Source organism: Corvus moneduloides, chromosome 10 (assembly GCF_009650955.1).
Source record: "Corvus moneduloides isolate bCorMon1 chromosome 10, bCorMon1.pri, whole genome shotgun sequence".
Taxonomy (NCBI): Eukaryota; Metazoa; Chordata; class Aves; order Passeriformes; family Corvidae; genus Corvus; species Corvus moneduloides.
This window is the reverse complement of record NC_045485.1, coordinates 12193812-12221761: the sequence shown is the minus strand read 5'-3', so window position 1 is coordinate 12221761 and position 27950 is coordinate 12193812. Positions and strand designations below refer to the sequence as shown.

At 36.9% G+C, this 27950-nt stretch overlaps 1 protein-coding gene across 2 annotated transcripts in view; it reads left to right on the top strand.

The window, feature by feature from the left end:
- SLC9A9 (solute carrier family 9 member A9) overlaps nucleotides 1–27950 on the top strand; it is a 178552-nt gene that overhangs the window by 90085 nt on the left and 60517 nt on the right. Inside the window, exons 10-12 of one of the 2 annotated variants that reach the window (XM_032119757.1) lie at nucleotides 9496–9609; nucleotides 11371–11482; nucleotides 17006–17159. In XM_032119757.1, the coding sequence (XP_031975648.1) occupies nucleotides 9496–9609; nucleotides 11371–11482; nucleotides 17006–17159 (380 nt within the window). The remainder of the gene's footprint in view (nucleotides 1–9495; nucleotides 9610–11370; nucleotides 11483–17005; nucleotides 17160–27950) is intronic. The other variant, XM_032119758.1, reaches the window with a different exon arrangement.

Here is a 27950-nt window from a genome sequence, read left to right as displayed (position 1 = left end):
TTGGGACAGTGGCAGGCCTTAAGGAATCTGAACTGGTTTGTGATTCCTGACAACACCAAACTGCTGCTGACTAACATCCATTCTTGCAGTCTGAAATACATTTTGGATGTTTCTCCTTTTTAACTTAGATGATTTTTGCACAACTGCTGATTCCTTACAGTTCTCTTTCAAGGGTTATTACCTGCAAAATTCCTTATCAGCTATAAGAACTGCACGAAAGCTTTGGTCAAAACTTGTAGAAGTATGTAGGTAACACTAGAATTCTCACACAATAAGCTGCAAGAAGAAAATAAATACATGTAAATAAGGCATTATAATAGTCTAAAGCACTTGCCAGCATCCTGTCTTTTTAGTGACTGCACAGCTGTGTTTCCATTACATGATTAATGGATTTCCTACCTTCCAAAGAGGCATTTGTACCAAATGGTAGCACAGTGCAAGACATACTAAACAGCTGACTATCACTCATCTCTTTCTCATGGTACCGTCTGTGCACATAATTAAGGGCTAAAAAGCCCTTTGTCAAAATTTTTCACACTAAATGTCTAAATCATGACTAGGATTCAAATAAGTGCCCTATCTTTGCACATATTTTCATACCTATATACTTTAATTAACCTAGAGTAATCAAATAGGATGCAAGTTTGAGGATCTTTTTCAAGCTTTTGACTTTTAATTCTGCTTCAGTCACACCTATTAGGGGGGGTATTGACCACTCTATGCCTCCAGTGAACCTGAGAAGAGTTAGGAGTGTTTGAAAATTCCAAGCAGACATTCAGCATCCTCAGAAGTACCCACTCATTTAGTAACTAATACTTTTCTTGAAAAAACATTTTTCTGAGGTGCCTGATCATATGTTCCTAGTTCACCCACCTTCTGCTTTCCCACGGAATCTTACAGAAGGTATTTTTAAGATGCATTAGTATCTTTTCACTACAGATTCTTAATCTTATATGTAAAATAGTCCCCCAAGCTCTCAGATTTAAGTACAGTTGAAGATGTATCTTAGTGTAGAATTTTTAATTTCTGCTTATTTTGCTGTGTCTTTTTTTTTTTCCCTTTGGTGATATCAGTAAAACATCACCAGTGAGGCCACAAGTAATTTAGTAGACCTGAAAACACTGGAAATCTTTGCAATACTTTTTCCAGCAGTTCAGCAGCTTCTATTCTGTTTCATCTGGAGTCAAATTATGTCCCATTTATCACATCTCCATAGAGCACACTAGATTACAGCTTTAAGTGTAAAGGACTGTTAGATGAGAAAAGTCATGTACTCTAATACTTAGGAAAAAAGTGTGACACAGAGCACATAGCTGCTATTCACCTTTCTCAGTCTTTTTGTCCAAATGAATCATCAATTCTTGAACAGCAGCCTACATCAGGAGGCAGGGAAGCTGTTTAAAGATGACTGGAGAAATGAAACAGAAGAATTCCCCAAATTCCCACATATAAACATGTAAGAGCAGATCAGTGAACATACTAATTCAGTATCCTGCTTCAGATACTAATACTAGAATTGCAGAGTAATTGCAAATAATTCTGCTCAGTGTAACTCCAGGGTGGCATTCTGCCAAGGTAATGTAGTTAAAAGTTGACTCATCAATAATAGGTCTTCAAGAATAACAAAAGAAGCTTAATATCGTCAGGATCTCATACTACTCAACACTGTTCACAGCAAGAGCAATTGTCCAAGTGAAGATGCTCTGCCTGGGTTAGACAGTGGTAAGGCCTTGTCCCTTCCCCTCCAACCTCTATAAACAAAGCAGTGTATATATGGAAAACCCTGAACAAGTAATTGCAGCACAGAAACTAGATAAGCTGTATAGTAAAAACTCTTTTATCTTAGATTAGGCCCTGAATAAAAATAAAACAACATTGCATCAGAAAGATGCATGTGAATACTGCTACTGTTGTCTGGTTTAAGGTAAAATAGAGTTATTCCTATTTTTAGCTCTACAGCTTTATTTTTCCACAGAATTAGTTTTAAAGACTATGAAGGGAAACATCAATATTGGTAGCTAGGAGCTCCAATATAATTTCTATAGAACAGATGCAAAGGGGGCAAGTATTTGTCCTGTAGTGTCAGATTTGCAGTGAAACTGAAATCTCATAATCAGGAAGAAAAGACATCACAGACTTCAAGAGAACCTTTTGTTTTTATTCCTGATAGGTTAAAGGCCCCCATATAAGTCACTAATTCCTAATATGTCAAAGGCTAACTGAATTTCTTTCCAACATCCAAAACTTGGCAAGGAAGGAAACTGTTTTTAAGAACACACTTCAAGAATTAGTATTAGCATATATCCTCTCAGCAAATTGAAATAAAATAAATTGCATTTAGTCCTCCTTAGAAACTGCATTGATTGTAAGAGGTTAGGACTGTAGTAGCAGGTCACAGAAAAATAAAAACACACTTGAGGGGAATGAAAGGAAAAGATGAGAATGATTTTGTGTTTTAATTTTGAAAAATCAGCAGCAGTTCCTCTAATTCTAATATAAATGCAGAAATGCAAAGGATCTATTAGCTCATTGCCATTTTAAAAGTAACTATATTACATTGATAACATTCCTATTTTTCTTTGATCAGAAGAAGAACAGTCATGTTTTATAGCAACTGAGTCTCCTTTGTTATCTCAAATTTGCTTTGGTAAAGCCACAAATTCTTTCTTTGCTCTGTTTATTTTTTAGTCACTGTTCTACATAGCCCTTAACTCGCAGTTTATGTCCTCACTTCCACATGATCAGTGATTTGCCACCCCAGAAATAACCTTCCAAGAAAGTATCATTCAAGTTGTTCAAAATATGTCCTTCAGCTTCATTTTCAGTGATGTTATTATTATCTTGAATTTTTTTATTCTTTTTCTTCTACACAGAGTCTATTCCCTAATTTCAGCTTCATAAGAATACTTGCTTAATCCTGGACAGCACAGGCTGTTAACAGCCTCTTCATTTTCCATTACCATCATTGCCTCTATCAGAGAATGGAAGAGGCATCAATGTTCCCAAAAATTTCCAAATTCACCCCAAACACAGTTATTCCAGTACTACCACTATTCGCTGAACAGTCAAAAGTTCTTTATATCCCTTCAAACAATTTTCCAGCTGCACTCTATTATGCCCCATCTGGAGCAGAACCCTTTCTTAATCCTTGCAGAAAACAGTCCTGCTAAAATAAACTTAGCGAGTTTGAACTGCAGAAATCCCTGAGCACATAATCTTGATACAACAGAGCACTGGGGTACTCCTTCTTTTGTGCCTGCAACATCTCAGTTCAGGAATTTAAGATAAATAAGCACTTTGAAAATGTTTTTTTCTAGTTTCTGAACCAAAGAAGAACTTGGCTGACAAGCTGTAGGAGCAGCAGCACCATCCCCTCTCTTTGGGGGCCACCTTCCGTTCAGCGGTCATTCTGGGGTTATTTTTAGGCACCATTTAAGGTGCTGTATAATAGCAGAAGTCGGTTGTGCTGCAGGAAAAGGAGAGACTGACCTGACAAGGTTCCCTCTCTTTCAAACAGAGCCATGTTTGAAAAAACACAGCTTTGCAGAAATCCCCTTTCCTAAGCAACTTAGCAAGACTAATGATCTAGAGCTAGATCCAAATTTGGTTGAAAGCAACATTTAATTTAAATTCCAAATTCTTATTTGGCTGTCCAATTTTCAACATTTTTGGTTTAAACTTCTTTTTTTAAACAAAGCCATTCAAGGCCTGTGATAAATTTAATAGTAGGATGTGCCTTTATATCTGAGGCCAACAGATTTGCTTTGCTGGTATCGGTCAGAAGTATATTCTGTGCCAGTATTATCCAGCTTCTCCCAAGCTGAACTTTGGTGATGGGGAGTAGATTATGCCAGAAAGAAGAAGCCATACCATGGAAATGCAAAATATTGCTGGCCTTTCCTTCCCCTTGGTGCTACTGTTTTCTTTTATATCTTTTTCCTTTCCTAGTTCATCCTCAGGCCTTATGAATCCTTTAAACCTCCCAGATCTATAGGGAAATAGAAAGTTATTGTGTGCCTTCAATAAATCTGTTGGGGTGAAATTCATTTAATTCAGTAGCAAAGCCGACTGATAAAAAAGGCCAAAATTTTTCCCCAGGGCATTAAAGATCTTGTAAGAATTTCTCTCTGCTAGAGTGTTTGCAAGTTTAGAGTCAGATATTCTTGCATGTCAAAATTAGCACCATAAACAAGTTTATATTCTGTCATGAATTTGAGTTACTTTTGCTGATCCTTTCATCTAAGCACGTTATTCAGAAATGAGAATTATAACTGTGTGCTGTGTAGATTCATTATAGCTGTATAAGATTTCAAGCAAGAGGTTCAAATCCAAACCTTTTTCCAATTTTGAACCTCTAATCAGAAGAGAAATTAAATAAAGCAATTAGGCTATAATAAAGGCTTCTATAATCTCAGGAAAATTATGGTAGTTTGAATTCTCAATGCATTTTAATTCAAAAGAGTTAAGGAAAAGCAATTTTCATCAATTATTAATTTATCAATATCCTTGACTTCATGGAATATTTTTGATATCTGGGATCTAATTAAATAGCTTTATTCAAAGATAATAAATTTTATAACCGTCACTTAACATCAACTTCCTGGGTTTTTAATAGCTCTGCCACCTTTAGATCTCTCTTAAAAGTATAATCAATTTTACATCCTAGCTTCCCAGCTCCTGTTGGACTGTGGAAACTCTCCCTGTTTTAATGCAAGAATATATCACTGTAGGGTGCACCCCTCAGACAGGTGGCATTTTCCAAGTTTTTAGCAAAATCAGTGCATCTACAGAAGGCCTGCAGGTACTTGCAGGTGGATGACATTTCTGCAGCAGATATTAAATCAAGTGAATGAATGCAATATTGCCATCAATGATTAAAATTCACTAAATTTTGCTGGAAGGAAGTTGTGGGTGTATTTCAGCTTCTACCCAATACCTCCATACTGGTGTTATTCCCTCAAGAGGAAGGAATGCTGTTTGCCATTCTGCTTTTACCCAGTCCTGTCATACTGACTTTATTCCCTTGAGATGGAAAAGGTTCTTTAAAATATCAGTATTTGAAAAATCTTACATTTTCCATCTCCCCAGCCACAAGGGGACTGTGGCATAGATTATGTTCATTTTCTCCTTTTGATGCTCCTTTAAGGAATTCTATTTTATTGTAGATGAGATTGATACTTAGTGTGTTCCATCTTCCAGGTGCACTAATTACTTACCTAGAAAATCTCTCTAACACTCAGTGAAAATATATGTAGTTCTAGAAAATAAATCAAGTTGCAAAAGCCATTCTGGCATAGTTTATTGCTCTAATTGGCTGGAACTTAACTGTGGGGGTAGAGGAAAGGAAGGAGAGGAAAAAAGACCATGTTTTCCTTATCTCACTGAAAACATAAAACTAATACAGTTTTTATATCATATAAATTGTTTCACTTGAGTTAAAATAAAACATTGGTGTAAGACAAACTCAGCAGTTACGGCAAGGCTTAAGGTGCAGATCGCCTGGATTGATTCCTTCCTCTGCCAGTGAGAGCTGAACTGCAAGTGGCATCTTCCAAAAGAATGTCCCAGCTTAAAATGGAATTTTTGCACATCCCTCCTAGTACTTACAGCAGCTGAGAGTAATAGAAAAGAGGAGCATATTTAGTGAATGATATGTTTTTAAATACATAAATATTATGTCAATTTAAATTTAAATCTTTTGTAATAACCACTACTTACAGAGGAAAGTACCAAAGCAAAGCAAATACCATTTTCAGTAACTCACTGAGCTAAACACCTAAACCAAGTGCCTGGATTAGTTCTGATGTGGTGTTTTTGTAATTAATACTCTACTCTGCAATGGGTTGACATTGGTGATTTATTACAGCTCTTACATTAAAAGTATAAGCAGATTTATAGACTTCATGGAGAGTTAGAAATGCCACATTACAAATGAGGGGTTTTAGTTTCATAACAAAAAGATGTCTTATTGCTATGTGTATATTAAAATGGTTTTCTGATATCCTTGGAAAAACTAATGGTGATGTATAAGCACTTTATGCCAATTTCATTTAGAGTAGAAAGAGATTGGTTGTCTGTGTGGGTGGCAAGGGAAAAGAATTTATGGTTATAGATAAAATGCTTCCAGACACTCAGTATCCAGGATTTAATCCTAACTTTTTCTTCCCACAAAAGTAATCCCACTTGCAAGTACATATATCCAAAATATTAAAAATTTTTCAGTGGCATTAAAGCAGACCATGGACCACATCATGGACCTGGCTTATGGCCCCTCAGACAGGAGAGGATGTCACCCAGAGGCTACTGCGTATGGTGCAACTCCTTGGGTGACCTAGGAATTTTTAAATTCCGGTTCAAAGCCTATTCCTCCTACTTTTCTACTTCTCATGCAAAAGATCTTGACATCTCCTCTTTAAAATAATGACAAACATTTGACTGAAAGGCATGATAACTTGGGCAAATGCTCCTATGGAAGCTGTTTCTTAACATGGTTTTCAGAAGCTCTCTTTAGAACAAATTGTTTTGCTCTGAAGGGATTTGTGCTGCACAGCACTGACAGTTAAGCGCTACATGGAATCTCTCCATGGGCTCTGTGTTACTGTTGAACAAAACACAGAAGCTGAACACTAAATAAAACACTGTGCTTAACTACACAAAAAAAAGTAAAGTCAGGAGAACAGTGGGTAATCTTTATGTTATACTCCCAAGTGTCATATTCCAGGAAAAGGCATGCAGATATCACTTCTTTTATGAAAATAACTAGTTCTGAAGCAGTTGTTTTATTTAATTTTTTCTAACTCGTGGAGGGAAATTTGAATAAGTTGCAGTCAGAGAATAAATGTGTCATATGAGAGAGTGATAGACTTTTATAAAGAGAGAGCAAACTATGTGGGAAACACAGAAGATTCTGAATGAAGATAACAAGCTACTTTTACCATTTTAAGGAGCTGAATCTTTGATATGAGACTGTATCACAGTTGTGCCTGGAATAAGAAGGAGTGGAGCCTGCTCTAAATTAGCTATTGAAATAGCACCTGGATTTTTGCTACACAAAGGAAGAAAAGTAGTCTGGATTTAATCTTCTAGCAAGCAAGCAGTGCACTGATAGAGAAGGATCAAAATACAGAGAAACTAGAGATAAGAGAAAAAAAATAACACAGTTCAGCAAAGACACACATGCACAAAAAAAAAAAAAAACACAAACAACTCACAGAGGAAAAAAGAAAAGGATTTGGATTATATTTGCTCTTGTGAAAAAAAAAAAAAAATTTATGTCCAGCAATGCAATTCCAGCATTGGATGCATCTGACACAGATGCTGTGGCTACAAAGTGTTACATCCACTGTGAATAGAGGCCAAGGAAACCACCAGGCCTGTGCTGTGGGACGTGACACATTCACCCAGAGAGCAAAGGAAGAATGTATTGTTCATGTTGAGTGGAAACACCCAGAAAAGAATGAGGGATTTTCTTCTCTTTAACAATCATTTCTTCTCTTTAACAATCATCATAAAATGAGCCTGGAGGTTTGAAGTAAGATGAAGCAGGATGCATGTATTGAGTAAAAGGAGGTAAAGTTATAGGGAAATGAAAAGGATGCACTAAACCGGATTCACAAGAAATCCGCAAAGATTGTATCTTGGTCAGATTGCTGGGAGACAAGGGGTGAGAAGTTTAAAACCAGCTATGCCATGAAAGCACTTCAGGCAAGAGTAAAAGCTTGCATTTAGTAAAATTGCTGAGAAAAAGTATAGAGCAAAAGCAAAGATATAGCAAAAATCTGTTTTCCTCCAAAAATGTATGTTAACAGAAGTATTGAAGATACAAGAAAGGAAACTTAGTTTCAGAATCTCTGTTTCTAAAATGTATCAATAGTACATCTACTTAAAATTTTTTGGAGTCCTGAATGGTACTTTCTAAACGAAAAATGAAATATTATTCAGCTTTAAAACCTATGGAGCACTTTATCTCATCCCAACAATTAAAGTATTCAGTTGTGGCTCCTCATAGCAGTATCCTTCCCTCAAAAGCTTTTAATATATACATATATATCTATTTTATAAGAGATGTAGATCCTGTCATGGCACTCCTGATACATCTTTCTATTGTTTCAAACAACGCATCAGATGACATTCCCACAAAGACATGGGATCATGTTTGCTCCCAAGTGGAAATGCAAGGATTTATCATCATTTCTATGGGTCACAAGATCCCATACTTTGAAGTTTTTGACAACTGGTTTCTCTTATCTAAATTTAATTCAAATAATTTAAGACTGCTAACCTGCAAGTATTTTTTGTGTTTGTTTTCATGTTGTTCAGTACTGCAGCACAAGATGAGGGCTATGGAATGTGTGCTTGGAATAATTGATGGTGCTGCCATGGGGCCCAAAATATCCTCCCATATACTAATGGGTTTTATGCCACTTTGCCTCTCAAATTTGTCTTAATGATTGTGACAGCTCTTATTTTTCCTTTGTTAAATTTTAGTGACTGTTACTGGATAATTATTTTTGGGACCACAAACATAGTACACAAAATACATAAGCCCACTGAGGATGAATAAAACCATAGTAAGATCCATAGTAATGTTCTGGATAGTGATGTATGGCTGGTTGCAGATAGACTGACAAACTTCGGTCCTAACTCTGCATCAGGATTTGTTGGCGTAGAATCCTGAGCTCAAAAGTGACTTCAGAAGTGAAATGCCCCCTTTTTTTCTTTGTGGTTATTTGGCAGCAATGATTGATTTTTTCCAGATGTAGTTAAATAGGAAAATTTGTTTTATTAGTTTTAATGTAATCAGTTGTAAATACAATCAAGAATATACCCTCAAGGCAAATAAATATTTTGGATTTGCTTGTTTTTTCACAGAAGAAATTCTACCCTAATCATGTATTTTAAGCTTATTTTATAATACCTTTAAATGATATTTTAAATAGTTTGGGTTGAAATGAGTTTTGTATTGATGTCCATACAGTGCAATAAGAGTTTCCATCTGCGGGATAATATTCATGGTAGTAAGAAAGACTGTGCTATATTTTAAAGGGACACCTTAAAAGTCCATTAAGGATTTTTTTTCTCTCTCTAGGCATTAGTGTACCCATAACCCAGGACTGCATTATGTACAGCCACTTGTATAACCAGGAGCCATTTCCCAGGCTCACCCCCGTAAACATGAGTGAAACTAAATTCGCCCAGCTTCCTTGCAGTTTGAATTGAAGTTCATATAACTTACTTGCTGTTTATGTATTTTACCAGTTGTCTATGTCAAGCTTACATATACAGAGAAAAACATGCAAGCAACTATGATTTTTAAGGATAAAAGACACCTTGTTATACTGTATAGCAAATTAGGTGGGTTTAAAATCCACCCTTGAAGTAGCACCAACTTCTATTCCGTTCATCTAAACAGTTCTGTGTTCCAAGGGAACCTGGGATATTCAGTACTTTGTTATAGACGTGAATCATAATTATGTTCTTTCTCTCTCACTTAAGTTGTTCGAGTTCATGAATTTTTTGGCTGAGAATGTCATCTTCTGTTACATGGGACTCGCACTATTTACATTTCAAAATCACATCTTCAATCCTCTTTTTATATTTGGTGCACTTGTATCCTTTGCTTTAAAGAAGTATGTATCTCTGCACATGTGTGTGTGTATATATATATATATAGAGAATGCATGTTCCGTGTGAAAAAAGTCAACAAGCAAACCAATCAGTTCCTGGAATACTAAAAATCAGTATTTTCTCAATTCCAAGTAAAATCATCTGTTACATATATCCTAATCATTGCCCCAATGCATGTAAGCACATGTTCTTTGTACAGTTGCTGTTTTGCTCCTCTGCTACAGGCAAATATCTTTAAACAAGCTGGGGAACTTCTGCCAATGGTTTACAAGTGGGTGGGAAATTGGGATCAGTATTGGGACACATCTGTGGGGACAGATGCAACACAAAACCTTTTTTCCTGTCTGGAGCCAGTGCAGATCCACAAACTGGAGAGCTGCCTCCAGACAGATGTGTGCCATAAGCAGGTCTTCCCCACAACTACTTAAATGATATGAAGTCATTAAAAATCACACAGTTCTGCTTCGCTCAAATCTTTCCTTCTTTATACTTGATATCTCTAGCCTATATGGAATTATTTACACCATCATGTACCTAGAGACTGGTAAAAAAAGCTCTGTGTCTTTAATTCTGCCATGGTTTCCCAACAAATCTTACTTATACAGTGGTATAGATTCTTTTCACACTGACAATTTATGCAATGAAATTTTTTGGCTCAGAGCAGCAGCCCTCTGCTTATCACTTTTAAATGAACTATAATAGCTTTGAAAGTTGGAATCATACTGTTTACATGCAGTAACTTTTATATGCAATTTCGAAACGAATAATCAGAACTGCACCAGAGTTCCCTTGGCTACAGGTTGGGCTGGGTGGCAATGAGGACCCAAGAGCTCACTGTGTCCCCAGCCCTGTCCCGGTATGGGGAGGCAGCAGGAGCAGCACCCTGGATGGGGCTGAGCTGCAGAGCAGTGCAGGGACCTGGCTCTATCCCTCCTGTCTCAGAGCCAGCAGCCTGCAGAGGGGCTGCCCAAGCAGGGGCAGGAGAACTGGATGCTCCTAGTGCCAGTTCTCCCAAGCCATGGAGCTTCAGGGAGCTCCTGGTGCAGCTGATAGGCTACAGACATCACCTCTCAAACACTTCTTCTGTCCTCCAGTCCACAGCATGTCTCAGACTGGGAGCGTCATAATTGAGCCCTGAGAGCCACAAGACAAGGGGAGGGCAAAAATGTGCAAAATGTGCAAAAAGCATATATATTCTTTAAATCTGATAATGGCCTCATGTTTCTAATTGAGGCAACTTTTGTGATAGTTCCATAGAGAAGTAATAAAGAACTTCATCAGAAGAATCTCCACAGAGAAGGGGAAGAAAAAGCAAAACGTGCTGGGTATAGACAATATGAATTGCCAGGAAACAAGGAAGTAATAATCAGGTCTAAAAGCACATTTATTCTCTGCAAATTCCTGCTCAAGGAGACAATGCTGTCTCTGCTATTGATGATGGGCATTTTCCTGAAGGGCTGAAGATGAAGTCACATGTGACACTAATGTGATGGGTAGAAGTAGAGTGATTGAAGTGAGATATATTATGATTAATATAAAACAAGGATGTCTGGGGAAGGCAAATCTCTGCCACTTCACAGTTTTATTGGAAGCAGAAGGACATGGCACGTAAAAATGAAAGACAATAATACCATATTTCTTTAATTACACTTTAAAAATAATTTTAGAGAAATATTTGGATTAAGTTAATTCTGGTTTTGTCAGTAGTTTGTCGACTATTTTCCTCAACATCTTACATTTTAGGTGGCAGTTTTTGTAGCAAGAGCTTCCAACATATACCCACTTTCTTTCCTTTTGAATTTGGGTCGAAAACAAAAGATTCCCAGGAACTTTCAGCACATGATGATGTTTTCAGGTAAGAGCTATTTTGGTATTTTTGGTATTTTTCCTGTCCACATTTAATGACTGACAAAAATAACCATCTATCACTAGAAAAAGCCACATCTATCACAAAGAATTAATTATCTTAAAACTCAAGGTCATCTCTTCACAGTATTGAAGCAAATGGATGCATTCTGATCAACCTCACTGTGCTCTTGACCTATTTTAATTAATGTTTTGGAAACCCACTGCCCATTAAGCCATTGTCTTTCAATCCATTGTCCCCCCATCTGTCTACACTTCCATGACGATTTGGGAATACCATGTTTTTATGTTGTGCTGTTTTAGAGGCACCTGTAGTATACCTGAGAGTATTTTACACAGCAGCAAATAAATATCCAACTGGGACAATGTTAGTACTGATACTCAGATCAGACATGGTCTTTGGCAATTCCTTAAACTTCAGGAACAGTTTTATTGTGAAACATGAGACTAGAACACTTTAATTCCACAGACTTTTTCATATGTATTCCAGCTTGATATTTAATTTTATCGATTTTGTTAACATCGTAGAATAGCAAAAAAAAAAAAATTAAAAATCCAGAAGAGGGAGCCATGTTCTAGTCTGATTTGAACATCATCCCCTGAACTGTTAAAGCTCATCTAGATACCATATTTTTTAACTTGTACAAGCTAGAAATAATTCCACTTGCCTTTATGATGCTAGTTAGGAAAAACTCACTTATAAGCAAAGAATATCTGTTCAGTAAAAGACAGAAATGCAGACCCCCGAATGCTAGCGATAATTTTCTAAAATTAGAAACTCAGTACCTTTCTTGCTTCATTTTCCTTCTTTTTATGCAAAAATTTATTCCACATTTTTATGGATAAAAGTTCTTGATTGGCAGCCTTGATGTACAGCGATCCATTTAGCCAGATAACAAGTGAAATCCAATGTGCGGCATTTCAAGCTTCCTCATCAGGAGTACTCCACATCAGGGGGCCTCATTTATGCCTGTGTAATTCCAACTCTCTAGAGAGCAACACAGCAGTTCATTTCTATACCCATTTAATCCTTCTGCTAAAAGCTGCCACTGAAAATGTCAGCTAATTCCAGCAAGACTGGTGTGAGGGATGATGACACATCCAGCACTTTCAGCCCGACTGCTCCCTTGCGATTGTTCCACGGGTAACTTGTATCTATAGATCCCTCTAGTAAGCCTAGCAGGTGGCCAACTAGACAAAAGCATGAAAAATAGCTTCATATCATTTGGTATCTAGTTTCTGGGCTCCATTTTGGCTTTTGGTTTTCATCAGCTAAAATATAGAATGAAAAACCCTCTGCAATCTCTCTTATTCTTTAACTTTTCTGTCCTCATTTTCTGCAGTCAAATTTCATTCTCCGTGGAAAAGGAGCAGAAAGTAGCCTGCAGCCAGAAGCTGAACATCAGGACTCACACACATTAGCTTTCCAGGACAATCTGGCAGCTGAGAACTGAAACAGTAGTATTGCAGTCTTCTAAAATGTAAATGTTCAAATTCTCAGAAAAGTAATTTTTAACTATTTTTCAAAGAAAAAACCCCTCATTTTGTAGAAAAAAAATCTTTATATTATAATAAAGCAATAGCATAATCTGCAACTAAAATAGTAAAGGCTGTCTCTCACACTGCCAGCAGCTGCGCACTTCACAGAACACAGCATACACAGATTTTCTGTGTAATTCTATTTTCTGTGATGTACCAAGATTTGTGCTTAGTTACCAATAACATTCTTAGTGCTATAAACTGGTCATACTCCATATAGTCATAAACAGAGAGAACAATGACTGCCAGAAGAGAGACACATTTCTGACGAGTAAACAAGACACTGAATTCGAGTTTGAAGGAAAACATTATCTAGAAAAGATCAGTAGCAATACTCATAGAAGAGTTTGGGTTGGAGGGAACCTTTAAAGGTTATCTAGTCCAACCCCCTGCAATGAGCAGGGGTATCTTCAACTAGATCAGGTTGCTCAGAGCCCCATCCAACCTGACCTTGAGTGTTTCCAGGGATGGGGTATCCACCACCTCGGCGTGTGTTTTACCACCTTCATTGTTCTGATACAACATCAGGTTCTAGCTGATCACAGGGGAAAATGGACTTCATTCACCACAGCATCACACATTCAGGTGTAGAAAACAATGCATTTGAGGTTAGTATTGTTTTCTGTGCTATCATTACCAAATCCACCAAACATTTACTGCTTGTTTTACTGCCACAATCACCAAAATGATTGCTGAGAAAAATTGCTGAGAAAAGCAATTAAGGTCAGGCAAGTACATTGTCGATTAGCATTTGATTATACCTTACTATGCAAAGAACTCTCCTGAAGTCATTAAGTTCTGCTTTTTGATGAGTATTAATACAGTTGAGAAAAGGTGGAAGAGTTAGGCTTGGAGGTGGATTATGTAGAATTTTGATTTATCACATTCTTTATCTGCTTCTGCCACTCCTCTAACAATACATTACAGAGGGTGGATTCACTTCTACAACTGTTTTTAATCATGATTCCTGATAACATTCCATTGTAAATGGAAACTTGATTAGTCCTCTCTACAAGGACTAATTAAGCCTGGGCTTCTCAAATTAAGTTGAACATCAGCTAAAGTGAGCAGTCCAGCAGTCTCTACTCATGTGAAAAAGAAACATTTTGAAGTCTTTGACTTTATATCACCTTCCACTCTTCTAACGTCTTTATTTACTTTTTACTTTGCTTTCCTCTTCTCTACAGCACATAAATAGGCAACAGAGAGGCTTGTGGTACACAGTGCTACAGGGGTGGTTGCTGTTAATATAAGGCATTACACAGCAGCAGTGAAGTCTGAAAAGGATGAACATAAATGCAGAATTAAACCAAAAAATGCTGGTGTACAGGCAGCTGTTGTGCAGGCATTTACTTCTGCACACTCATACAGACATGGAGGTGGGAAGTGTCAATGTGAACCTTTCCAAGAAACATAGAGATGTAAAGAAATCAGCTAAATAGAAAAGAAAGCAAGGAAGAAAAGAGTAGAGAACTATAGTTGAAACCAAAACACCAGATCTACCCAAAGAAAGTTTTCTTTCCTGGCAGATTTTTTTTGCACCAGCAACAAACACTCCAGCCCTCACAGGCTCTTCAAAGGGCTGGGTTTGGAGAGGTGTCTGTGTGGGGTACAGGCAAAGGATGGCTAACAGCCCTACAGGGCACATGGGTTCTGTTCTGTGGGAGCTTAACCCTGGGCTGGTTTGCTTTGAAGGCTCTGGCACATTAAAAAAATATTGCTTAAAGATGAATCCCTAATGGCTGGCACAAAAAAAAATACAAAAAACTGTTAGGAAATCTGTGATACAGCCCAGGGATGAATGGATTAACAGAGATGTGGAGCTGCTGTCAGTGCAGCATCTCTGAAAGATAAGGGGAGAGAATCTCTGCTAATGGTTCATCAGAGTTTGTCCTTCGACCACACCACTCTCTCCAGGTGTAGCTGAAGTACCAATGTCCACTGCATCCAATCATTCCATTGGGCTTTGTTAGCATTTTTCCCTGAAGTTTTACAGAAAATATAATCTAAACTTCAGTCTATTTCAGTACCTTAACATTTTCTGAGGTTGTTAAAATTACCTTCCTTCATTTGTATTACTACCTGGAAAGTATTTTGAGATAGATAGATAGATAGATAGATAGATGTATATAGTAGTGTTCCTTGCTTCTCATTGAGTCTTTACATTTTAGGTGCATTCATCTGCTTCCCACTGCTTTACTTGGAAGCAAATGCTTAGTGTGATTATTTATTTTACTTTAGACATGTCTTCAGTTGAAACTGAATTATCTCTTCTAGACCATGTTGAGTCTTTTATAACTGAAAAATGCAGTGAAGTCACTCACTATTTTTCTAAACTGAAAGAACAGCCATTCCAGTGCTCAAGAAGCAAAAACATCACTTAATTATATTATAATTAATAGATATATAGATGATATACATAGATATAGATTAGATATAGATGGTATAGATATAGATAATATAGATAGATATAGATATAGATATAGATATAGATAGATATGGATGGATAGATAGATAGATAGATAAATAGATAGATATCCCCTCTTGCAAAAATAGATGTTCTAGATTTAAAATGGAAAGTGTGCTGCAGTTGTGGAAAGCAGCACTGTTTTCCACTGAAATGTAGCTGGTTTTATCATCCAGATTACCACTATAACCACTGAAAAAAGACCATTTCAATAGTGGGTCATTCCCTCCTCAGATACATGTCTAAAATGAGCTGATATTTTTTCCCCTGTAAGAAAACAGTAAAGCATCTGCATTCTCAGAGACATCTTTTACAGAAAAGCAAAGCCAAGGACAAGCCCAATGTCTGCCTGCAGTGTTTTGAACCTGCTGCCACTGAGATAGTGCACCTCCAGTCTGCTTCTTCCTTGCAGAAATGGCTTTGTGCTGTTCCCTGGATAAACTGCCCAGCTTCTATACCAAATAATTCACATTCTAGCTATGTAATCTTGAAGAGCTTGGGAGTTCTAGGCCAAAAATAGCTGCATTTAGCAGTTAATTAAATGATTCTGCATATGTCATCAGTGCCTTACAAGAGGTTTGATTACCAGATTTAATCTCTCAATACTTGCAAAGTACTTTTTGCATTCAGTGTGTATTGTATACACATAATGACTTTGCTCTCTACACTTACTTTGTGATTTTTTTTAGAAAACAATAAAGTGCATTTAAATAGATAAATGAAAGGCATTGTAAAATATAGAGTATTATTTGTATTATGCATCCTGAGGGCTGCAGGCACTAGCAGGCTTTTTCTCCCTCAATTTTTAAACATGGCATTCTGTGAAGACCTATTTAGTCACCTTATTACTACCTAAGGGGCTTTTTTTAAAAAATTCATTTAGCTGTTTTCACCACCTTTGTAATTGCTTGTTTATTCAGTCTCTGTGGGTGTATAATTCTACAACTATTATAATGTTTCAAGTACATTAATTTCTTCCCCTTTTAGCCATTTAAAATCATCTTTGAAAAACTATTCATTGTTTTTAAGTCATGTTTTTTCTGACTAGTCTTACAACATTAAATTATTTTATAAAGGAATTTTAAAGAAATATTCTATATTTTCAAGTAAGAAATGAGTAGCATATTTGGGTACAGATTTTAATGGCAATCCTCTTTTTCACTTTCTCCTGACTTCTTGAGTAGTCTCACTTAACACAGGATATAGATTTCTTTTTCAATCTGCATTAAGTTCAAATTACGACTTAATTTGCAATTATTCAAGACAAATAATTCAGTGGATGTAAAGCAAATGTGTGATTGTTATGTAAATATGAGAGTACTTTCATTGTTCATTTTTGCAAAGTTGCTGCTTTAAATCCCACCCTTTCAGTTAGCACGATTCGGTGTTTTATAAGCAGAATTATGATCTGAAAATTTCTTCTGCCCTTGGAACTGGGTTTGGACTGAAAAGATTAAAATTGTGTTTCTCCATCACTTTAAGTTCATCATCCTTGTCTTTTCTCAGGTTTACGTGGTGCGATTGCATTTGCATTGGCCATTCGAGACACGGACTCCCAGCCCAAACAGATGATGTTCACCACAGCCCTGCTGATCGTGTTCTTCACAGTCTGGGTGTTTGGGGGGGGCACAACACCAATGCTCACCTGGCTGCAGATCAGGTTAGTACTGTACAGCATTAGCCAGCAAAATGGAATGGGATCCCTAAGGATAAATCACTATATTCTTACAACTTTCTAATGCTTACATATGTGCTTTTTATGAGCTTTAACACACACAAAGGAAGTATTTAGCTACCTGTAAGAGGCTCCAGACCACAAGGAACAGGCTCTTTCCAAGTTTGTTATGAGTTTAGACCTAGGTCAGACACATCCTTGTTTCCTAAGAGTTTGTTTCACTACTGCTCCTTTGAACACTGTGAATAAATGTTAGTAGTGTCCTCCTCACTGCTGAAGAAAGACCTATAAAGGCAGATTTTACCCTCATCTTAAAATCTGTAGTTATTACACAAACATGTAATAAATCATGTATTTCTGTTTATAATGTGAATATGCTGGAAAAATCTACCTCCACTGGTGCCTTATTCAGGCATTAATTTATTACATGCTATTTTATATATTCTTCTTCGCTATGTTATTTTTTAAATTACTTCATAATCACTGGTATTCACAGAGAGCAATGATTGACAAGGAAGGTTAAATGACAAGAGAGAGGTAAATAGAAAACTGGAGTAAAAAGGATCTATTTTAAATGCAGTGTCCTTCCAAGTGTGCTTTTTCGAAACCCAACTTTTAATAATGAGTGTACTCATGCTGGTTACTGATTCTGCTTAATTCGCAATCCATTCAGAACTCCCTGCTGTGATTTGCAAGATCACCACAGAAAACCTCAGTATTGAGATAGGCCTGCAATTCACAATTCCTTATCATTTATTCTATATATAGCATATCTTTTCCTTGTTTACAAAATGATGCCTGATTACAAGTCTTCATTTCAGACTCTTGCTATAAAATAGCAGCTGAAGATAACCAAATTGGGGCTTTTACAAAGAGCATAGATAAAACTTGCAGACAAAATAAGGACTAGCGTACAAGTGCACTGGATAAACATAAAATGCAGGCATCCATATACAGTGTGGAAGCTTTCTATTTCTGTGACAGTTTGATTATTCATCATGACATGTCTCATGTCCCATAATGTCAGTCAAGGCCATTACAGTTTGGATACACTCTGGCACTATCAGTCATCTTTCTGAGATTTACCACTTTTTCACTGTCAGTCAGCAAGAGTTTTTCTGTGTCGCAACAGAAATGTGGGTGAGGAAGAGAATTCTCATTAGATCTTGGGGACCAAATGAGCCTGGGTTTCTATAACAGGAGATAAGGAATAATTCTGAGAATTCAGTAAGGGAAAAGGCTGTGAGCAGTAGTCACATATGCAGTCTAAGAACTTGGGTCACTAGATGCCCCTCTTGGTTTAGCTCTCTAGGGAATTTTTAAATGAAGATTGTCAAGTGCTTTCACTAACAAGCAATTGAATTGGATGCAATGGCATTTCTTCTACTACTAATGGCTACTTAGTGCTGCCCAGAGGCGCAAAGCCCCCCAGGACCACAAGTGAGGGGCTGACTCTCATATTAACTGTTTATACTGTTCAATGCATGTGCTTCTTTCTCTAGTCTCCTGTACAATAGATTTCACCAAAGACACAGACAGTATTGATTTTAAATGCTCATCTCTGAGGATTTCCCCTGAATCCCATCAGATCTGCCAGACATTTTTACCAATAAAATGAATTGGTTTTGTAACCAGGATATAGATTTTCTTACTATAAAGCTATGAGGTTCATAATTTCCACTTAATTCCTTGACATTGGAACATACATCTTCATAAATTATGAGGAGGTCAAACTGAGATAAAATTTTAAATAGACATTTTTAATTACAAATGTACCTTGAGGCCCTGATTTCTCCTTATAGTGAAGATACTTAATTGTCTTTATAATTTATTACACCTCAGTATGGAATTTTGTCCTTAGTTGCCAGCATTTGTGTTTTCAGTCTTAAGTAATTTTGCTAAGTAATTGTATTTAAAGGTGGTGGTAATTCATGACAGTTGACACTTATATGGATTCTAGCAGGTGAGTTTGCTGAGGAAAGTTATGGAGCTGTTGCTAGTGACACCAGCTTGCTTGGTGTAGTACCCCAGCATGCTGGCAGCTGTACCTGAACAGCAATTCTGAGCTGCGTCTATCCCCATGATTCTTTAGAAGAAAAAGATGGTATTTTCCAAGCTAGTTCGGAGGGGTCAGCTCACAAAGCCAAGGGAAACTGCATTACAAGTACAAAAATTATATGATTGTCTCTGAAGAGATTTTTTTGGAATAGGTTGATGTGTCATCAATTACAGAAAAAAAGGGGTGAAGCCAGGGAAATTCTGTAACCACGGCTGTAATCACAGAAGAGGGGAACTGGTCTCACAGCAGCCCTTTGTGTTCAGCTGATACAAACGTACCTCAGGCTCCATCCTGGGGCAGTTTGAAACTCTTCCATGTGATTCCCCAGTGCTTCAGGGAATCAGATCTACCACTATCGGTCAAATCCAAAGCTCAGTTAACCTAAACAACTAAAGTTATTCACATTATCAAAATAAGGTGCTTACAGGAAATTAAAAATGTATGAATGGTCACAGTGACTACACTGGCTTTCCCTACATAAACTACAAGTTGCTGTATAGGTAAACCTTCTCAGGAGAGAATGATCAAAAACAGCATGATCAAGCAAATAACAGTCCCAAGCTGAGTGTGCTTTTTTTGCCAATTTTTCATCATAAAATAATTATCCACCAGATAATATATCTAATTGAACTGGAGGCATTCAGAGACTAATAGAGAGGAGCATGTGATTTCTGAATCTTTTTGGATGGGTTGAATCTTACATAGACTGTTTTGTGTCCCCTCTCCCTCTGAGAAATGGCTACAGTTCCTACCATTAGTTCAGGAGATGCAACTCTAAACTCCTCAAGCTCAATCAACTCAGTCTTATCCTATGAGATAAATGCTTGAGTTTACATGGTACAGACCAACTTACCCACAGTTTGGTTTTAAAACATAAATAAATCTATCATCCATTCAATTCAAGATATGTGAAAATAACATAAATCAGAAAGAACTCACACCAATACATTTACCAGTTGCTCTACCATAATGCATTACACTGTTAGGGCAGAAGACAGTACTCAAGAACTGTACAGCCTTCTTGCTGCATATTATTGCCTACATATTATACCATCTTTCAATTATTTATTGCACTCTCCATGATTTACATTGTGAAGGTCTCATAACAGTGACCAGGACTCTTGGCATATAAGGGAATAGAAAAATGACAATTTTAAAATAAGAGTAGGAATGAAACTTCTTCTGAAAAAATCAAACTTTGTCTCCATAATAACTGGAATTTCCATAACTTCCCCCCTCTCCTCACAGCAATAGCATCAGATCTGCACTTTTCTTTTTCAGTTAAAATTTAACATAATGTAAATATAATCTGTCACTCTATTTTCAGAGACAAGATTAGGATGTGTCCTCAGAGATAACTACCAGTTGATTTATTCCAGGAATATGCATGGCTTATACAACACTTGCAAATTGTTGCTAAAACATATAGTAAGACACACTATCGAAACTAACCACGTGCTACCAAAAAAGGCTCAACTTCCATCTCCCATTTAGTGCAGTGACATCAATCAGCTATGTCACAAGAAACTAGCACTGCTAAGAGCTTTTATAAAAAAAAAAAAAGCTTAAATAGACCCCAGTAATTCACTAAGTTTATTAAAGTTAAGAATTCTACTTCCCTTTATTTAACAAATTAATTATATTAAAACATATATTCCTACTTAAACTCTATCTTGAATCTAGGAAAAGTCTTGGAAAGTCTTAAAGCCATGGAAATATCACCTGCTAATCATAGAATTTATGTCCACATGTGTCTATATGTCAAAACACAGTTTTAAAAGAAATCCATACCAATAATTCTCATTTTACTACTGCATTTACTCATACACAGCAGCCTTCAAAATGAGTCTTAAAATTCTTGGCAAAGAATGAATATTTCTTAACTTTGTTATAAAAGAATGAAACACGCACTTTTGGAAATGTCTTATTTATTTTAGCTGTCTCTTCTCTAAACATCTGAAACTCTGAGTTCAGGGAGTGTTGAATGTTCCCTTTCTGAAAATAAGGTCCTCTTTAAAAGTTCCCAGTTGTCTGGTGCAGTAACTGGTGCATTTCCTAGCACAGAGACACATGCACGGTGTTTACGGCATTATCAGCTGCCATGCTGAGAGCAGAACTGGCTGTACCGCATTCCTAAATAATACATTGTCTTTTGGCTTATCTGAGAGTTGTAACAGGAAAAAAAATTGCCTTTACTCCCCATGTGAAGGAGTACAATATTCAGTTCTTGGCAGACAATGAATAAGCCTGGATCAGTGAGTGAGAATAATTTTGTGATACATCAACAACAAAACAGAGATAGCCATTTAAGTCCACAGTCAAATTGAAGTATTCAATAAATGTGCCTTCAGAGATGTTGAGAATTACTTGCTAATGCTTTTGGATATATGATTCCCTTCATTCCCCGTACTCTGATTAAAAATAGAGAGCTACATTTTACAGTAAATCTGCAATGAGAGGTTTGAGGATAAAGGATTCTCCTGACAGACAGAGCAAAATTTCAAAGCTGTTAATAAAGCATGTCCTACAAAAGCCTTGTGCTAGGTATTATGTCTTGTTTGTTTATCATCACCTCTTGTGTAAACATTTATCAAGGGATTGCCAGACTCTCTGTGCATCTCTTCGCAGCAGTTCTTCAGTTAATAGGAAGAATTGAATTCCGTATTGTAAATAAATACCAAGCAGCATTCAACAGTAACTTTTACTACTGTGCCTAGCTGGCCATTGCTTTTAGTAAATTTGTTTTAGAAAAGACCCGTCTGTGTGCCTGGCTGCCCTTAAAATCACACCATTTCTAGTTCACCTAAAACTTCAGTTCCAAACATCTAACTTTCTCTAAATACTGAGGCCTGGCATACTATATCTTTGGGGGGATGACCGAGGCTGACTGAACTCACATTCTCAGCAAAAGCATCTCACTCTTCATGAGTGATTTTGGTTCCTTCGGTATCCAATAGTTTGTTTCAATATCAAAGGCCTTATAAGGCAGTGTGTATGCTTACCAGAATGTCTTGTTAGGGATGTAGATGGGTGGTGGGATGAAATGCTGTGCCTTGACTGTGTGTGACTATGGCTGTCTACCACAAAAAAACCAAAAACCTGGTTGGTAGAATATTCTGTGTTTATCTCAGCCCTTTAACAACTAGTTATAGACTACTGAAAGACAGAACTTTATGACAGAGCAACCACAGTAACAACACTATCTTGGCTAGGATTATAGCACTACTCTTTCAGTAACAAAAATATTCTTTTCATTATTCCCAAATCCTATAGTAGCATTCCTGTGTTCAGTTGTGTTCAAATGTGTGCTGCAGAAAGGCACTGGAAAGAATGGTCTCCTGACAGGTGACCTGGGCAACAAGGCTGCAGTCAGCTGAGGCGAGGAAGAACAATCCTGTTGCCCAGGTAAGAGAATATTGTGCTGCATTGCTGAGTTCTGCTCTGCTCATGCAGAAGAGCATGAGATAGTACATCTTACAACCATTCCTTATGAACTAGATTCAAGCTAGAGCTCGATCTCTAGTGCTTCTCATTTATTCCTAAATTAAGGAAACACCTCTTGGCTTTCCTTTCACCTTCACATGGGCACACAAGGATTATCGTTCCTGAAACAGGGCTAGTCCATGAGACACTCTCAATGTACCAGCCAAGAGTGTGTGTACATATCTTCAGATGATCCATAATTCAGTACTTAGGAATTTTTATGAACCTTGTTTATTGTTTTGCTTGTATTCCTTTGAACATATTTTCCTGTCACCAAATGTCAAGAAGAAGGAAAGTCAGTTTAGAAAAGAAGGTTTAGCTGAATGTTTTTTCCTGGCCTTAGCAGGTTCTCTCTTCTGTAACTGTATTCTTTTGGGTCATATTTCCCCTAAAGTCCTGGAAAACAGTCTCATTGAAGTGAAGCATCTGTTATTTACTGTTAAAAACAGAATATTCAACTGTAATTTGTGAGCGACCACAACATAGAGATGAACAGTGCAATTAAAGGCAGGATATTTTCAAGCACAGTTGTATTTCTGTGCACTCTGTACTAGTTATTATTTTGTTTTGTGTTTAGAATAGTCATAATCAGCCTAACTGGTGTTCCCTCTCAGTAACAAATATAGTTCCAATAAACAAAATTTGATCTGGCTTGCAGGGTCATCTTGCTCTTTAGCCATGGTACAGTATGTATTTAAAATCACACTGCAATAAACACTCCTGTGTAGAGGCCAATTTCAGCCAAGTCTCTTCAGCCCACTGAGGTTTTTTTCACCCCGACATGCTTTCAAGACAGATCACAGCTTTTTTTGCCTGGAAAAGCATTTAATCCTAAAAAAACCCCTCTGAAATCCAGAAACAGTTGTAATTTAATGTAACAAGTCTAACCATAAATGCTGCAACTATTTTTAATATAATGCCCTTAGCTGGCCAACTATCTGCTCCTGTGAACATCTACAGGACAGCCTTCTGCCTGGCATCTTTTATACTGATGACAGTTTGAATATTCCTGCCTTACCACTAATGGCATATACATAAGAAAACATGTTGCTGACCCCGAGGCTCTCCTCACCATTAGGATATTACTGATCTATGTGCAGAATCTCAGGTCACAAAATCTACTTTTCTGTTTAAAAAATTATTTTCACAATTGTGAAGAACACCTTGAAAATTATTCAAGTAAAACTAAACTAACAAAGAAGCTTTGGTGTGTTCATGGACAGCCCAAAACAATGGCTCAGAGGAGACACTGTCCCAGAGTTATTGAAGGAGCATTATCTTCAAGATACATCATTGTATCTCATTGATGAGCTCCATCACTGTTCGCACACAATATTCTGGGTACAACAGAAAAATAGTAATTTGGTACTGACTTAGGAAACTGCATGGCTGCCAGTCACTCTCTGTCTACCCAGTAACCCAGCAGGGTGGGGAACAACTGGTTCAGGAAGACAGTGGAAAAGGCAGAGTTCTGACTTCAGCTGTAGAACATAGAGCCACTATAAATAACATCTGTAATTTCAAGTTTAACCAAGCACATTAAATATCATTGTGATTTAGCATTTGAATAATTTGTATTGTAATGGATTGATTACTTGTGACATGGGTCACAGAGAGCAGAAAATCAGACTCTGGCTTATCACTTTGTTCCCCTTGATCCCCTGTAGTAGCACAGACTAAAATACTGAGATAGAACCGAGTCAAAGGCCTTTTTTTAATACAAAAATATTGCTAGATGTGATACTTTTTCTTTGGTTGTTGGTCTTTGAAACCAGTTCTGGATTTGTGGGTATGTAAGCACATCACGCGTAGTAACTACGAGAAACAGCAAATGGTCAGGAGTTCCTGACTGAAGTCATATTAGAAAAGCATTCTGCTTCAAACCCAGAGGTGTTCAACATCACACATGAAATTATCTTTGAGCAAAGAAAACATTTCTTGGGGCACACCCACACTGAAAGGGTTAACATGATAGCTGCTTTTGTAACGGTAGCTAGAGCACGATTAGCCTGGGAAATGCTATAAATCAAGAAGCACTATAAAATTGGACATTAAATGTATTGGATGTTATTATAAAAAAAAGAAACTGGATAATTTCCTTTCATTTCTATCTGAAAATGAGAAATCATCCAGGTAATGAATCTCAGTGATGTCCTGAAATGCCTGTCATTTATTTGCAAGGTACTTCTCTGTAAAGATAAGGTGTGCATTTGATCTCTCTCAGTTTTGCACCACAGCATTTTGCCTGAATGGCACTAAGCAAGATTTATAAACATTTGTGCTTGATAATAAAATAAAAGACTGAAATACAGAGGACTTGAGCTTTCTGACTGCAGCTGTGAAGGCAGTCCGGGGCAGATGTTGAATGGGAGACTTTAGATTGCAGCTGTGACTCGTGCATGACTTGTACATGACTCCAGCTATCAACTCTGTTGGTCTTTATTGGCCAGAGGGGCCTAATTTTGAGCACAGTCTCCTAACAGGGCAGAGAGCTAAATCCCACCTCACACAGCTTGTATTTCTAGCTCCACACAGCTATTGAAGATAGAAAATGAAAAATATGAAAAATACACTTTTATTGCTAGAATATTTGGTACAGGAGAGAAGGACAATTACACAACAATAAAAGATTCATGCCTTTCAGTTTACTAGACAGAAATGGTAAGATGAACTTTCCAGAGGCCAAAAATCTGAATAGTTTATGGATATTTCCAGAAAATTATAAATAAATCTATCGTTTGGAATAGAATCCATCCAACTGGATTTGTGTGAATTAAACTATTTAGTTTATCCTGTTTTAAAATAGTGTTGTTTTGATATGTCTGAGTATGCTAAAAAGAAAAGTTTTCTTCCATCTAATGCAATAATTTTTTCTCCCATTAAAACTTTTCTCCTTGTCTTACAAAAGGTAGCTGCTATGCAGCAGTCAACATGATGAAGTTCTTCAAATTACAAATAAAGAATCAAACAAACCTGTCCGGAAATAGTGCTAGGGACCATCTTAATTATTAGGAACCTCGGAATGAAAATGATGATTTATTGCTTTCTACCAAAATATCCCAAATTAATCTGGAGCTCTAACTAGTCTGTCAGAAGTAAATTGGTGTAAGCAGAAACCCAGGTTATTTCAAGCATATGTCAAAACTGTCATTTGAAGGTAAGCAAAAGGTACAGAAAAATAGTTTGAGCCTTTAAAAGTTTGAGATGAATATGTGGTATCAAACCAGACTCTAGAGAAAATAAGGATCACATTTACTAAGATGAATCTTATATTCCTGGTCTGTAAGTATTGAACAAGATACTGCTTAATTCTTTCTATTATTGGTCAGAGACTGTTGCTTTCTGCAAAATAAGTGCTCTCAAAACTCACTGAACTTTCATATTTTAAGAACTGTGTGATACTGTCAGCTGGACTGAAAAATAGAAGGGCATGGAATTAATGGTTTTCACATTTGTTAGTTTGCATAATTTCCGAAGTGTGTATGTTCAGCCTTCTCCTATTTTACTTGACTGAGAATACTAGAATTCTTCAGCAAGAAAATATTAAGTAAAGGGTTCATTTAGAAGGGATGAAAATTTTCAGCATGACTTAAAATATCATTTCAGTAGGAAAAGAACCCAAAAAATTTTCAAACTTTCTTGGGTTTTTTAAGTTTTCCTGTGGTTTTCCTTCCTGCTATCTAATATTCCACAAAGTGCAAAAACATTTCATTCTGTTTTTAAACTCTACATGAAGAAAAAAACCCCAAAGCATACCTTGTGTCTTCCAACAAGAAAAAAGGTGCTAACTGGGAAGACTTGCGGTCTTAGGCAACATATGGACTGTGACATAAATATTCTAACAATAGTGAACCTAAACAATAAAAATGTTACTGGGTACGTCTGGGTTTGCAGAGGAAGTTTTGTGACAGAAGAGAACTGTGACTTCAACTTTCATGAAACTGGCAGCTCTTGTGAAGCATTCCTCTGCAAGTTCTGAATTTTGTGTTCTTTTTAAAAATGTAGAGTGGAAGGACAGGTCTGGCACACTTGATAACAAGCCTATCAAATTGTTCCAGAATTAGTTGAATGTGAAAAGTTAATTAAAGCAGATATTAAGTAATCGAGGCTCTATATGGCAGTCTGGGCTTTTAGCTTTTAATAAACAGATAATTACAGTGTAATAGAGACTTCTGTATAGTGAGTTATTGGGGACAGCCCAACAGTGGCTGGCTGGTCAGTACATCGAAGAGCTATAAATGAGAAAATTACCTCTTATCTCAGCAAGAAGTACTTGATTTCAATGCCCTTAAAAGTATATTCTGCTTCTGCATTTTTTAGTTCTCTAAATAGATACATAATTTTGTTATACTGACAAATAATATGTAAAGGAATCTTGAAAGCATACACAAAATTCTGGGTTTATAAATCCAAAATATTTTCTTTGCAAATAAATATACAGAAAAGATGTTTATACAAAAGTTTATATTTATATATTTATATAAGTGGTGGTTATGTAAAATACAAACAGGAATCCTAAGAAACCACACTTTGCTAATCTAATCTTACAAGTAGACAAGATGTTGTATAGCGTGACCTTGGAACTACCCACTTGTCTTTGCTACTCACTTATGCATGAGCACTAAGCCTGGTCAGGAATCACAGTGTAGCTTCAGGGAGTCTGCCTGCATCTTGATCTGAGTCCTAATCAGTCCCTGAGCTATTCTAATCTCCACCCCAAAGGATTCCTACAAATGCCATGGCAGCCTTTTTCCCATCTAGACCCAGCAGGAGCAGCTGTGCTCTCCCTCTTGCCTGCTGCATCCACAAGTGGCATGGGTTTGATGGTTTGCTTCCTCTGCCTCACTCAATTTCTTCCACCTTTCTGGAACAATTCTAGCCCAAACCTCACCAATTCTGCGTGTGTATGCATATACATTATGAGCTGAGGAAAACAGAGAAGATAGAAAATAATTTTACTTCACCAGAAAATGAGATAAAATTATTCTGTAGACTGGTGGCTAATGTGTTCACTACGGAAGTGTCAGCTTCTGTCCAAATAAGTGTTTCTGTTCCATTTCAAATCAGTTATCAACTAAAATACAGTCATCTTCTGCAGAGTAAAGTTCAGAATCCAGATCATCCAGTACCATATTCAGTAGTCTACAGAAGAATGATTGCTCACATGCTTTCTGATCTAGTACCCCTTACATATACATATATTTGAATTTTAATTCTATTTGCTCAACTTAATT